The following is a 13,204-nucleotide window of genomic DNA, read 5'->3' as shown; positions in this document are numbered from 1 at the left end:
AATGCCCCTATGAAACCAAATCATCTAAACTTTTATTTTAATGTGTAATGGAAGCAATAGAAATAAGGAGAATATGAACTTACACCTCTTGCAACTTTCAGATAAATTTGTTTTTTTGTTTCTTCCTCTCAACAGCTTTTTTTGGAGCACAAATCAATGCTTTTATCCACGTTATTATGTACATGTACTATGGACTAGCTGCCTGTGGCCCAAAATTTCACAAGTACCTTTGGTGGAAACGATACTTGACCATAATGCAGCTGGTAAGTAATTTTTTTTAAAAAAAACCACAAAACCTATTATCTAGGATACTTAGAACCTTGAATGCTAGAACTGTAGAGCTAGGTGAGTATCATGCATGCATCCACACACCCCATGTACCTCTTGAAGCAAGATCCTCTGTACACAGATCACACCATAGACATGAAAGAACAACCAGGAATGAGATTGGTATTCTAGCCAGATGAAAGAATAGAATTGAATACAATGAAATGTGGAGAAATAGCTCCAGGAAATGAGTATAGTGGTACCTTGACTTACGAAGGTGATCCGTTCCATGGCGCTCTTCATAAGTCGAAACCTTCGGATGTCAAAACGTCCATTTTGCGCATACACAAAGCGTGATTTCGTGCTTCTGTGCAGATGCAGAACGCACGCGCTGCGAAAATACTTCCGGGTTTGCCGACTTCGTAAGTCGAAACCTTCGGAAGTCAAGGCATTCGGATGTCGAGGTACCACTGTACAAACCAAAACAATATCTTACATACCTATTTGTATGCAGATTATCTTAAAATAAATTAGAAATAACTGTAGAGTGGAAAGTATACGGTAATTCATCGAAATCTGTTCACACTGAATCCAGTAATTACACAGTGCTCAAAGGGTTTGGCTGCCTGAAATAGTTGTCTTACACGTATAAGGTTGGCCGCTGGGGGAGCAGGATGCTAAACTAGCTGGTCCATTGGCCTGATCCAGCAAGCTATTCTTATGTTATTATCTTATTACAATCCTTTTCTGGATTTTAAAGACCAGATTAATCCCTCCATATTGCTGGCAAAGGAACAACCCTGATTAGGGGAGGTGATTTATGGACCACCACCCCCTTCTCCGAAAAACATGGCTGTAGATCAAGCATGGGGAACCTCTGGCCCTCCGGATTTGGGGTTCCATCTCCCATCAGCCATAGCCAGCAGGGATTGTGATGGTTGTCACTCAGCAGAGTTTGGAGGGCCACTGCAGAACAGTTCTGAAAAGTACGGTAAAGGCTAGTTGTTGGTCATGAGTATTATGAATAGCAGAATAGTGGAAACGTGTCTTCTTTTTCCGTTTCCACCTAATAGCTATTATGATTTCTCTGTGACATGTTGGTGAATCATTTTTAAAAGTATACCTTCAGTTTTGCAATTTGCCTGTTAATTCTTTTCAATATCTGTTTAATATTCAGACTCTCCCCACCCCCGGATACATTATAAAATTCAATTGAGCAGAAGCCTATTGATCAGGATCTTTGACATTCTGTTTTTCTACCTTTTCAGATTCAGTTCCACGTGACAATTGGACACACGGCCATGTCTATTTATATTGATTGTCCCTTTCCTAAATGGATGCACTGGGGCGTCATTTTCTATGCCAGCACTTTCATTATCTTGTTTGGCGACTTCTACTATCGGACATACAAGATGCCCAAGCAGCCTGTAAAGAATGGCAAGATTACCAATGGTGTTGTGGCAAATGGTATAAGCAAACCAGAAAATGGTCTAGTTGTGGAAAATGGAAAAAAGCAGAAAAAAGCAAAAGGAGAGTAACTCGATCCAGGCCTTAACCATTGTTGGCAGTGAGGAGCCTCCAAATTGGTTGTAAAAGAGAAAGAAACGTTATCCTATCTATACCAATTGACCTTTAGGTTATTGAAGAGATAGAAAACATTATTTATGAAGATCGTTTTAACAACAACCCTTCAACTTAAAAATTTCTATTGTAATTATGTAATTATTAAGACTCTCATGATCTCTATGTAAACTTTTAGACTGCTGGTGTTGGTAATGTAAGAAATAATTACTGAAGCATATCCTGTCAATCCAATGGTTAATACTACAATTAATCAAGGATACCGTTGACTTGTTGGAGCAGACATTTCTTTGAAAAAACAAATAGTGTATAAATCTTTCTGATCCTATCATTTGTTTTAAGACCAAATCATTCTCTAATTAGGACATTGATTTTTTTCTTGCCCACTTTTATCATAGTTTTGTTTTATAGTCTCTTAAACTACATGTTACCCTAATTCGTCCACTATATCTGTTACAACTTCTCTTGTGTGGAATTGCACCTACCTCTTCATTTTTTGAAAGTAACACCTAACATTAAATACTAATTTTTGAAATACAGAGTCTGCCAATATAAATTTTGTTCTATTCAAATTAGAAAAAGGTATTTCTTTTTTTTAATGCATTTTAATGCATTTTCTCATTAATGAAGAGGACATATTTGAAAGGTCTGTATCTGAAACAAATGACAAACCATGGTCTAAGTCTAAGACAATCCTTGTTTCTAAGATGTCATGAAACTATTGTTTGTTGTCTCCAGTTGCATGAAACCCACGGTGCTAATGCTTAAAATGGTTGGATGTTATATTGTGGTAGAAGGGAGGACAGAACTCAAGTTTTTATTTTGCTAATGGCCTACTTATTTAGTACTGGGCATGTTAAATATAAAGAGGAGAAAATCATCAGCATAGAGTCTTGCAGCTGAAAGCCTCCACCCAACAATAGAACTCAAGTTAGCCACGACCAACTTGTTCCATTGGGTTCAGTGGGACTTAAGTCATGATTAAATTTAGTTAAATTGGGGCCCAAGTGCTTAAATGCCATGAGCAAATGCACTGTAGATAATATTGTTGTGAACTGTTTACTCACAAGGTGGTCTTGCCTCTAGTACTGTAATACTTGCGGGCTCATGATCTTTTTACAGGTACTGTACAAATAGACTCGTAATTGATTATTCTTGCAGTCATGTCACTGCAAGAGCAATATTGGCTGGTTAAGATTCCATCCCTTCCATATCAGCTTCTCTAAGTCTAATTTCCATGGCTGTTCTGCTCATCGTTCCTTCTGCTGCACCATTATGGCTTGCCTCTAATGCTTATTGTCAGAGTACCTCAAGCTCGACTCCGCTATGGACTGGATACATTTTATTGCACAACTGTGAAGAAAGTACAGTAAGGATTCTCCATTTGCACAGCCCTGGAAATGGATGTGGAGAGAAGTCATGATTTGCTGCAGCTTGGATTGAGTTTGAGGCACAGCTGGAACTAGAACTGAGGAGGTCGTTAGATTTCTCTGCTCTGAATACAAGAGCCATCCTCATATATTTATGAGAAAGATTTCTCTCTAGTAATGTATTTTATATCATGAAAATAAAGCTATTTAGTTGAGACAGATGCTCGCAGGACATCCTGTTTTTACTTTTACCCATCTTGTATTGTCTGTAAAAACAATAGGAGAACAACCCCCCCCCCCATTTCCTAATATTTACTATGTCTATTGCTTAATGGGTTTGCCCAAAACACCCCCCAACGCAATCCAAAAGTATAATTGGAAAGATTATAAATGTCTGGACACAAATCACCTTTACAGGTTAATTTGGCATGCTGGTCTCCCAAAGTAACCCAAACTGGGTGTGGAAATACTGACATGGGCTGCAGTCCTAACTAGGGAGTAGGCCCATGGAACACAGTGAGACTGACTTCTGAATAAACCTGTTTAGGGTGACATGGTGGAAATGCACAGCAGATCTTAACTGGTCTGGGACCATCAACTAGCTTCTCTGATGAGGGTTGTTTCTTTTGTGCTTTTCAAAATGGACCCGAAAGGTGGGTGTTGTTGTAGGCAGCTGGCAGATCTGGGTGGGGTGACCTTGCTCAACTGGCTTCTGAATGTGGGGGTCGCTGCTGCTAATAGGGAGGGGGTGTGTGGCTGCAGGTAGCTTGGTTTCCAGCAGGCACAGTAGCAGAAGCAGTGGGTTGGCTCCAGCACCTGCCACCTGCCGAACTCCCCACAACCTCAACCCTCTGTTACTGGCAGAGAACTCCATGCTGGGAAGCCAAGTACGCAATGCAGCTCCACCCCACCAGCTACTCCTGCAGGCAACAAACATCTTGGGACATGATACACTAAAGGGCTGTTGATTTTATTGGGGGAGAATTAAGCATGTGCTTAACTTTTTCATTGAAATCAATGGGACTTGCATGTGCTCAACCTTGTCTGGATTATTCCCTTAATGTATAGAAATAAAAAGTAAAAGATGTTTGCAGATCTTTTGTCCTTTTTATAATCTATTAGGATTTCAGCATGGTGTGGTGTTCTGTCATCATCCAGGTGAAGAAAAAAAACAACCTATTTCAGACAACATATTCTCTTCCAGGGTGGTGTGGCTTTTGACTTTGATTTTATTTGGTTTGATTTTTTTATTTTTTGCATACCACAGTCTCCTAGGTCTTTGTGTATTGTAGATTCATATCCATGAGAACATACGCTAACCCTAAGGTGCAATTCCATCAGCATATCAGAAACCCAAATCCTGCATAGCTTGTAAACAAAGCACTTGTTAGCACTGATGACAATGCAAATAGCTCCACAATAAGATATGGATCCTGGCATGCTTGACTGTGTGGCAGATCTGATTGAATTAGAATCATGTTTATTTGTTTGTTAGTCTCTTTTCTCACAAAAGTGACTTGAAATAATATAAACCCAACAAATGAAAGTTTTAAAACACATCTGTACAAGTAAAAAAGACAGGCCACACTAACAGAGTCCATATAGACCTGAAACCACTCAAAACGGGGGCCAAAATCCAGGGTTAAAAAAGGTTTCTGCCTGGTATCTAAACATAGATAAAGATGGCAAGTCTCCCTGAGTAGAGCTTTCCACAAGTGGAAAGGCATCACTGAAAAGGCTTGTTCTCACATGGAGGAGCTATGTGGAGAAAGGCTCACATGATGACCACAAGGTCAAGGTCAGTTCGTGTGGGGTGAGGCAGCCCTTGAGGTCATTGGGGTCCTGAGGCTTTATAGGTCAAAACCAGAAATTGAGCCCAGAAACTAGTTGGTAGCCAGTGCAGTTGCACCAGAATGAGTGTCAGAAGAAGTGTGCATGCACACGAAAGCTCATACCAATGACAAACTTAGTTGGTCTCAAAGATGCTACTGGAAGGAATTTTTGTTTGTTTGTTTGTTTTGACCAGAATGAGTGTTAAATATTTGGGCTGTCCGGAATCTGGCTGCTGAATTTTGGACCAGCTGCAGTTTCCAAACAGTATTCAAATGCAGCCCCCTGTGTGACACATTTGAGTAATCCAAACCAGAGGCTGTCCCTGTCCAAATAGGGGCACAGCTGGGCCACAAGTTGAAAGCACTGATGGAAAGCACTCGGCAGAACCAAGGCCGCTTGAGCCTGAAGCCACAATTGATCCAGGAGTACCCGCAAGCTATGATGCTGCTCCTTCTGAGAAAGTATAATCCCATCAAGAGTAGGCCACACCCCACCCATCTGGTTGAGGGAACCACCCTCTAATAGTCATGTGCCTCTGTCTTATCTGGATTAAGTTTCAGTTCATTGGCTCATAGCCAGTCCATTACCAAGGCAAGACACTGGTCTAGCACATCCACTGCCTCACCTGCAGCTGTAAAGGAAAAGTAGAGCTATGTGTCATCAGTACTCCCAAACTGCAGATAACCCCACTTAATGGTTTCATGTACATGTTGAACAGCATGGAGTATAACATTGAACCTTTGAGAACTCCATGGGGTTGAACAATAAGCCGCAACCTCTGAAAACAACCACCCACTTAGTACTGGAACCACTACAGCGTTTTGCTGCCCACCCCTATGCCTGGTGGTATCAAAAAGCCACTGAGAGAACAAGGTGAATTAACAGACACAGTTCCCCGTCTCTCTCCCAACAGGCCAGGCTCTGTGCCCAAACCGGGCCATAAACCCAGTTGAAATAGATCTAGAAATTGGTTCCACCCAAGAACGCTTGGATCGGGGTGCAACCACCAGCTCAAGAGAGGTTGCCCAAGAAAGAAAGCAATCAATTGGTAATGAGTTAGATTTCTGGATCCAGGGAGGGTTTCTTAAGGGGTGGTCTTACCACTGCCTCCTTTAAGCAGGCAAGGATAGCTTTTAAAGAAGACTGGACAAATCCACGTATCAGTGGCTGCTAGTCATGAAGGCAATGCTCTGCTTCCATGTCAGAAGCAGTTATGCTTCCGAATACCAGTCACTGGAAGCCACAGGAGGGGAGTGCGCTTGTGGGTGCTGGTTCTGCTTGCTAGTTTCCCATGGGCATCTAGTTAGCCACTGTGAGAACAGGATCCTGGACTAGACGGGCCATCGGCCTGATCCAGCAGGCAGTTATGGCTTTTGTTATCTCTACCGTATGCCATGTTGCATCATATCTCCATGTTATCTCCATCATATCTCCAACTTTATAATTAAAACAACAACAACTGTAATATTAATATACTTTATTGGGCGGGGGGAATCAAAGTAGACATGTAGATGAGTCTGATGTAATTTAATTTGTAAACTGAAGATATTTAGCATAGCATTCAAAATATGTGGGTTCTATCTTTTTTTTAAAGGCTAAAAGTACTGAGGGGGGCACTTTTGACAAACACCAAGTCTCATTTTGTTTGCCTCAGCACACGATTGGACTTTCATTCATGGTGCATTTGGGGACTATTACAGTATACTTATCTAGACATCTTTAATAGATACCAGCAACATTTTGAAAGACATCCACACCCAGTACATACATAATGCAAAGTGAAATGTTCAGGTTCCCAGAGTAGAGGCTGCAGCTGCAGTGCTCCTCTCCCTTGCTCCTCCTCCTCCTGCTGCTGCTGCTGCTGCACTATCCAACACTAAGCCATGATTTGACTTAGCATTATGGCCAAACACAGACACATGGTTTGTTGTGGTTTGTTGGGTGAAGCAAGCCCAGGTTTGGACATGACGCTAAGCCAAACCATGGCTTAACCCTAGAAAGTACAGTAGCACCAAGACTGAGGAGGAACACTCCACGTACCTGCATGTTTTCCCTGTTCGTGCTAAACCATGGTTTGTCTTAGCCTTGTACGCAAAGCAGGTAATTGTCATGGGGTCCACAGAAATCTCCGTAAGCATTGCAACATTTTGTCATAACCATTTTAAAGACTTTTTTAAAAATTCTAGCCCTGCAACCATAGATGTCGTTTCTGCTGAAACTCATCTCATCACTTTCTCCTTTCCAGTGGTGGGGGGAGGGAAAGATGGAGCCAAGATATGCCAATAGCACTTTCCAATTGGCCTTTAATCTTGTACTTTTCATAAATCAAGCGCCCTGCATAGACAGCTAAGTTAAATGCATGTTGGGCTTGCATTTCTCAGCTTGGATTTTGGCATGTTACAATTGGGCGAGGTCGGGGGAGATTTGATACTGGCTGATTGCATGAAACAATATTTTGAATATATGTCAAATACAGTACAAACGTCAGGAAATAGATTTTCCAGAGTTGCTTTGAGAGACGAGTCATCTTTGTAACATGTGCTTGTCAGAAACCATGAGCAAAAAAATGTTTCTGATGTTCAGGAGGCTAAAACTTATTTCAGAGCAATGGAGTGTTGCTGATTCTGTACTTGCTTTATTGTCTCCACAAAACACAGAAATTCAGCTGGTTTGTGTATGTGGCAGGTTTCTAGTAACTGAGCAGTGACATGTAATGGGGAGATAGTCCTTGGTTTGCCACACTGTATGGCTCAGCAGTTAATTCAAAGGATAAATGAATGTAATTTTTGCAAATGATATTAAAGGGGTGGTGAGACTCCATTGTTTATCTCAAGCATTTTATCTTATTTATTCTTGTAAGGCTTCATTCCTCCAAATGAACCAGTGCCTTTGCATGCTGTGACTCATTTTCATGAAGTGGCCTACATGCATGAACAGTATCACACATTAACAGCAACCGTTTGCAGGATTGCGAACATACTTGGTGACATGAATAAGAGCAGGTGTTATAATTCTGAATGTAGCCCCATTATCCATAGACCATGCACACTGAATGAATAAACTGTTTCAAGTAGCTGCAGTTGCTGACAAAGCATCCCTGGGACTGGTTTAGTTGCAATAAGCAATTTCATTTGAAAGTCAATAAGAAACACATTACCATTACAGAGTCATTACAGTATGTCATCTGTAAGTGGGATTAGCTATGATGATCTAGTTTATTCCATTTTTAATCTCTGTCTTTCTTACGGAAATGATGTGCAATAGTTTGCTTTCGCAAAACCAAATAGAAAAAAAAACATATGAACTACAAACTGGTCTTGTCAAAAACTAGAATGTCAGTTCTTCCTTAATTCTGGTTCTTCAAGCATGTTTGAGATCAACACAAACTATGGATTGGAGCCAACTACATTTTACTCAGAGTAGACCCATTAATTTCACTGTGTCTACTCTAAGTAGGACTAATGTTGGATACAACCTTCTTACGATCTACTTATCAAGAAATGTATATGCTACTGAAATCCCCAGGAGATGTTAGTAAAAGTTGCAACAAAATAAACTGTTTATTTGAGTGCGATTTTAACATTTATTATGAGCAGCTTGCATTGTGGCTAGCATGTTTTGTAAATAGATTTCATGCAAATCATAGTGTGACCTATTCATTCATTCATTCGGGTTTTAGATAGCTGCATCTTTCTGTAAAAGCAAGATTTTTTGGGGTGGGGAGGGAAGAATTTGATGTTGGGGGGGGAATAAAAAGTTAACCCTAAAACTTGCCTTTAGAAACACAAAAATATAATCCAAGTATAAATAATGAAGCCATATCTCCCTACCATTCAGTACGTCTATGCAAATGGGCTCTTGGGCAAATGCTGGCACATAGGTTAGCCATGCAATGCACCCGGGCTATGCACAATCATCATCGGACTATGTGTGGATGGTTCCCACAGGGACTCAATTCCTGCTCAGCAGAGGTTCTTCCAGGAAGGGAATCCTCTATGTGTACATCCATACATGTGTAGGAACCCCTTCAGACTGACTCTGTACACATGTTGGCTGTGTATGTGTACCGATGTGCTCATCAGCATCTAGGAGGCTTCAACTAACAGGTCCTGTTAGTTCAAGATTTTCTGCTTTCCCCCTCCATCTCCTCCTGCCCCCTTTCATATCACACCCTTTTGCAAATCTGCTCCACAGGGTTGGAGGAATGCCTAGAGCAGATTTCTAGGGGGGGGGGGAGTACATTCAATGGTGTAAGCAGAAATCATTGCACTGAGAGAATGCTCACATAGCAAGAAGCCTGGGATAGTCTGTGTATGAGCATCTTTTCCTACATCTGTAATGAACAGGCTTCTCTGAATACCAGATGTTACATGTTAAAGAACACATCTGCATTAATCTGAGGCATTTGAATCACTAATGCAAAGAAGAAACCCTTTTCTCGGTACAGGATAGCGTATGCTGTGCTTCCCGTGATGCGTGAATAGTCACCACGACTGTTTTCTTAGATCAATATCTGTATAATTGTAAAGGTAAGCTTCAGCAGATCCAGAAGCTGCACATCATTCATATGACAGAACGATCCTCACGGTGTGGGTCTATGCATTTTATAGAGCGTCCTCTTCAGAGCTCTTTAAATCTGCTTACAAAGCACCTGACCAAAGGCCTGTTTGGATCAGACTCAGGAAACTGGAGACAAAGAAACTGCATTTGCTGAAGACGTCTTATTACCGCATTTTGATGTGGCGCTGTTATTGCAGGAACAGATACCAGGGGATTTTCATTGTCAGTTTATGTAAACCTTTAAGCGTTTTTATATTGTTAGGTTCATGTATCGCCTTATGCAAGGTAGCTTTCTAAGTTTTGATTAGTTGAAATATACGAAAGATTTCTTAATGATCAAAGCACTTGTTCTTGGCACATGTGTCCTCAAATTAAGGGCCGGATCCTTCTTCCCATTGACTGCAAACAGAGATGGACTGGGGCAATAGATGTGATCCATTTTTTAAAAAAAATCTGTTCTAGATATTACAACAATTGTTCATAAACCTAATAATTCAGTTACAAGGATTTGGATAGCTTCTTTGATGAAGTGCTGCTTTTGTGTAAATATGTAAAACTACCCTGAATGGACATACAGTATTAACTTTTAAAAAATGTATAAAATAATATTTTGCTATTTTGATAGGTGGGAGAATTTGGTAAAGGATTAGTGCAACAATGACTTTGCTTATTCTATGTAAAACTAGAACAATATAATTATTTTGTCGTATATGCATTTGGTTTGAATTAGATGAGACAAAATGGCTGTTGGTGGTTAATTATTATTTTTCCGCTGCTTATTTTCATGAGCAAATGGTAAAAGCTGATAAATTAACATATGTGCCATTTTATGTCCCAATCTAACTTTTGGTTTCTAGGGAATGTTTGGAATATTTGGAGTGTCACTGGCTACTGTACATAATAGGATTAGCAAAAATAAAAATAAATGCTTAAAAGTATTTAGCTTTTTTTGTTTTGTTTTTTTGCCCCCCCCTTTCATTATATTAGAATTCATGACATCAGAATCCATTAGAATCCATGTCAGTATGACACAAATTGTGTCCTCCCTCAAAGAGGGAACGTGTTGCGGTGCGACCTGGCAACTGAACCCTGTGTTGTGGCTGGTTATGATTGGATAGCCACAACACCCTATTGGTGCTGGGTTAATGAGGCCAATGGGACGCTAGCCCAACCGATCAATGGACCTATATATGCCCATGCACGTGACTCAGAGCTTCCTCTTTTGGTCAGTGCATCGGAAAACCCGCCCACCTCTCCCTACTTTTAGGGCTTGAGCGCTTGACCTTGCTATGCCGTCATGTGTCGCCTGTCGTTGGGACAGGGGAACAGCAGAAATTTTCCCCACTTAGCTGATTGGCTGGTACCACTTGGGTTTCGTCTGCCGCGTAGCAAATTGTCACAACAAGGTTGCGGATAGGCTCTTGTTCAGGTGATAGGGATGGGGGAACGTTTTCGCCATCCCTATGCGATGGGTTATCCATTAAAGGAATCCAGAGACTCAATGGTTTGGTCAACCCTGCGAGGGGTTACGCCTGTGCCTGAGTCCAGGGGAATATCTGGGTGGTGGACATAGCATGTCCCCGGCTTTCTGCCATTTCAGGTGTTCACCCTAGGCTGACCTATGCTGGTGCCCTGGGTCAGCGCTACCTGCAACGGTGCAGGGAGCTAGTCAAACCAGAGCCTATGCAACCACTCATCTGATGTAATCAATAAAGTTGTGGCCTAAATTCTGCCAAAAACCAAACCAAAATTTGAGTCTTGATTGAATTTATTTATAGGGGGAGGTTTAAAGGTCTAAACACGCAACTACCATGCTATCTTGCTCTCAGCAACATGTTGGCATAGGAGCGAACTCCTAGGGGCTGAGGTCCTTTCGGCTCCCCAATAAAATATTCGAAGGGGCTGGGGGGGGGGGCTAAAGTTGATATGTATTGCCATTCAAGTGGTATGCATGTGCCACGTCTCATGATCAATTATGCAGGGCGGGGATTACCTGCCAGTGTGGTGTAGTGGTTAAGAGTGGTGGACTCGTAATCTGGTGAACGGGTTCACTTCCCTGCTCCTCCACATGCAGCTGCTGGGTGACCTTGGGCTAGTCACACTTCTCTGAAGTCTCTCAGCCTCACTCACCTCACAAAGTGTTTGCTGTGGGGGAGGAAGGGAACGGAGATTGTTAGCTGCTTTGAGACTCCTTAGGGTAGTGATAAAGTGGGATATCAAATCCAAAACTTTTTCTTCTTCTCCCCCCCCCCCAAATATTCTATTCAAGTTGGCATCATCCTGACTTCCAACAGACCTATCCTATTCAGGTTTACTTGGAAATAAGAACCCACTGTGCTCAAACCAATCTCATAAGTCAGATGACTGGTTGTTAGCCACCCTCCTACTGCCTGGCTGCTTATCAGAAACTTCTTTTCACATGTGACCAGCATACCAATTCAGATTCCCTGCAGCTAATTTGTGGCAAAGATGCTGAACCTGATGCACATCTTGTCCCTGGAGATTCTGCTTGCTGCTCATTTTCTTGGGCAGCATACCAACAGCCCTTGAGAAAGATCCCCCAAATCAAAATTGCCTTTGTAAGTCTGCCTGCCATGTCAGCATTTCAATGTGTATCAAGCTAGGAGTGTTAGCCACATGGTCAGATGCACCTTCTTGTCTTGGCAATCCCAAAGTCATTACACAAGACAGGTGTGCCCAAAAGGCATGAGCTAGGAGTACAGCGTGTGATATGCCCAAAGGCCTGGATCTCCAGGAGGGTAGATGTTCAGCTGTGCAACATAGCCTGCAATGCACCTTACAATGGTCCAATATGATGAAACTAATACAGAGTGCGTCCAGCAGGTTATTAAATGGGATGGGATTCCATAACACCTGTTCAAAAATATCTCTGCCTTGACTGACTGCATGCTACCAGGCTCGAATCAAGGTGTTGGTGAACCAAGGCCCTACATAGCTTGCGATCCAATCATCCTAAGGAGCTCCTCCTCCATCGCCAGCCAAATCAATATTTAATATCAGTGTGTGAGGGCCTCCTCTGCTTGCAGGAACTGCCGGAATCTAGGGTTAGAAGACCTGTAGATGGACCTTCTCCAAGGTAGGTTCTCAACTCTAGAATTATCTCTCCTTAGAGATGTATCTCTCTCCCACATTGCTAGGTTCCAGATGCCATCTAGAAACATTTTTACTTGCCTGAAGTTTCATAAATAAGAGCTGCATTCCTCACCTGTATATGTTTTTCTTTTTATGGTCTGGTACTAAACCAGGGGTCCCCAAACTAAGGCCCGGGGGCCAGATGCGGCCCAATCGCTTTCTAAATCCGGCCCGCGGACGGTCTGGGAATCAGCATGTTTTTACATGAGTAGAATATGTCATTTTATTTAAAATGCATCTCTGGGTTATTTGTGGGGCCTGCCTGGTGTTTTTACATGAGTAGAATGTGTCCTTTTATTTAAAATGCATCTCTGGGTTATTTGTGGGGCATAGGAATTCGTTCATATTTTTTTTCAAAATATAGTCCGGCCCCCCACAAGGTCTGAGGGACAGTGGACCGGCCCCCTGCTGAAAAAGTTTGCTGACCCCTGTACTAAACT

At 41.9% G+C, this 13,204-nt stretch overlaps 1 protein-coding gene across 1 annotated transcript in view; it reads left to right on the top strand.

Annotated features, from left to right (window-relative positions):
• ELOVL4 (ELOVL fatty acid elongase 4) overlaps positions 1 to 7,745 on the top strand; it is a 46,024-nt gene extending 38,279 nt beyond the window's left edge. The window contains exons 5-6 of the mRNA XM_035109541.2: positions 136 to 263; positions 1,536 to 7,745. Coding sequence (XP_034965432.1) covers positions 136 to 263; positions 1,536 to 1,805 — 398 coding nt within the window. The 3' untranslated portion in view covers positions 1,806 to 7,745. The remainder of the gene's footprint in view (positions 1 to 135; positions 264 to 1,535) is intronic.
• Positions 7,746 to 13,204: the final 5,459 nt, after the last annotated feature.

Source organism: Zootoca vivipara, chromosome 3, assembly GCF_963506605.1.
Source record: "Zootoca vivipara chromosome 3, rZooViv1.1, whole genome shotgun sequence".
NCBI classification, from domain to species: Eukaryota; Metazoa; Chordata; class Lepidosauria; order Squamata; family Lacertidae; genus Zootoca; species Zootoca vivipara.
Note: the sequence above shows the minus strand (reverse complement) of the source record. Positions and strands in the feature narration are given on the sequence as shown.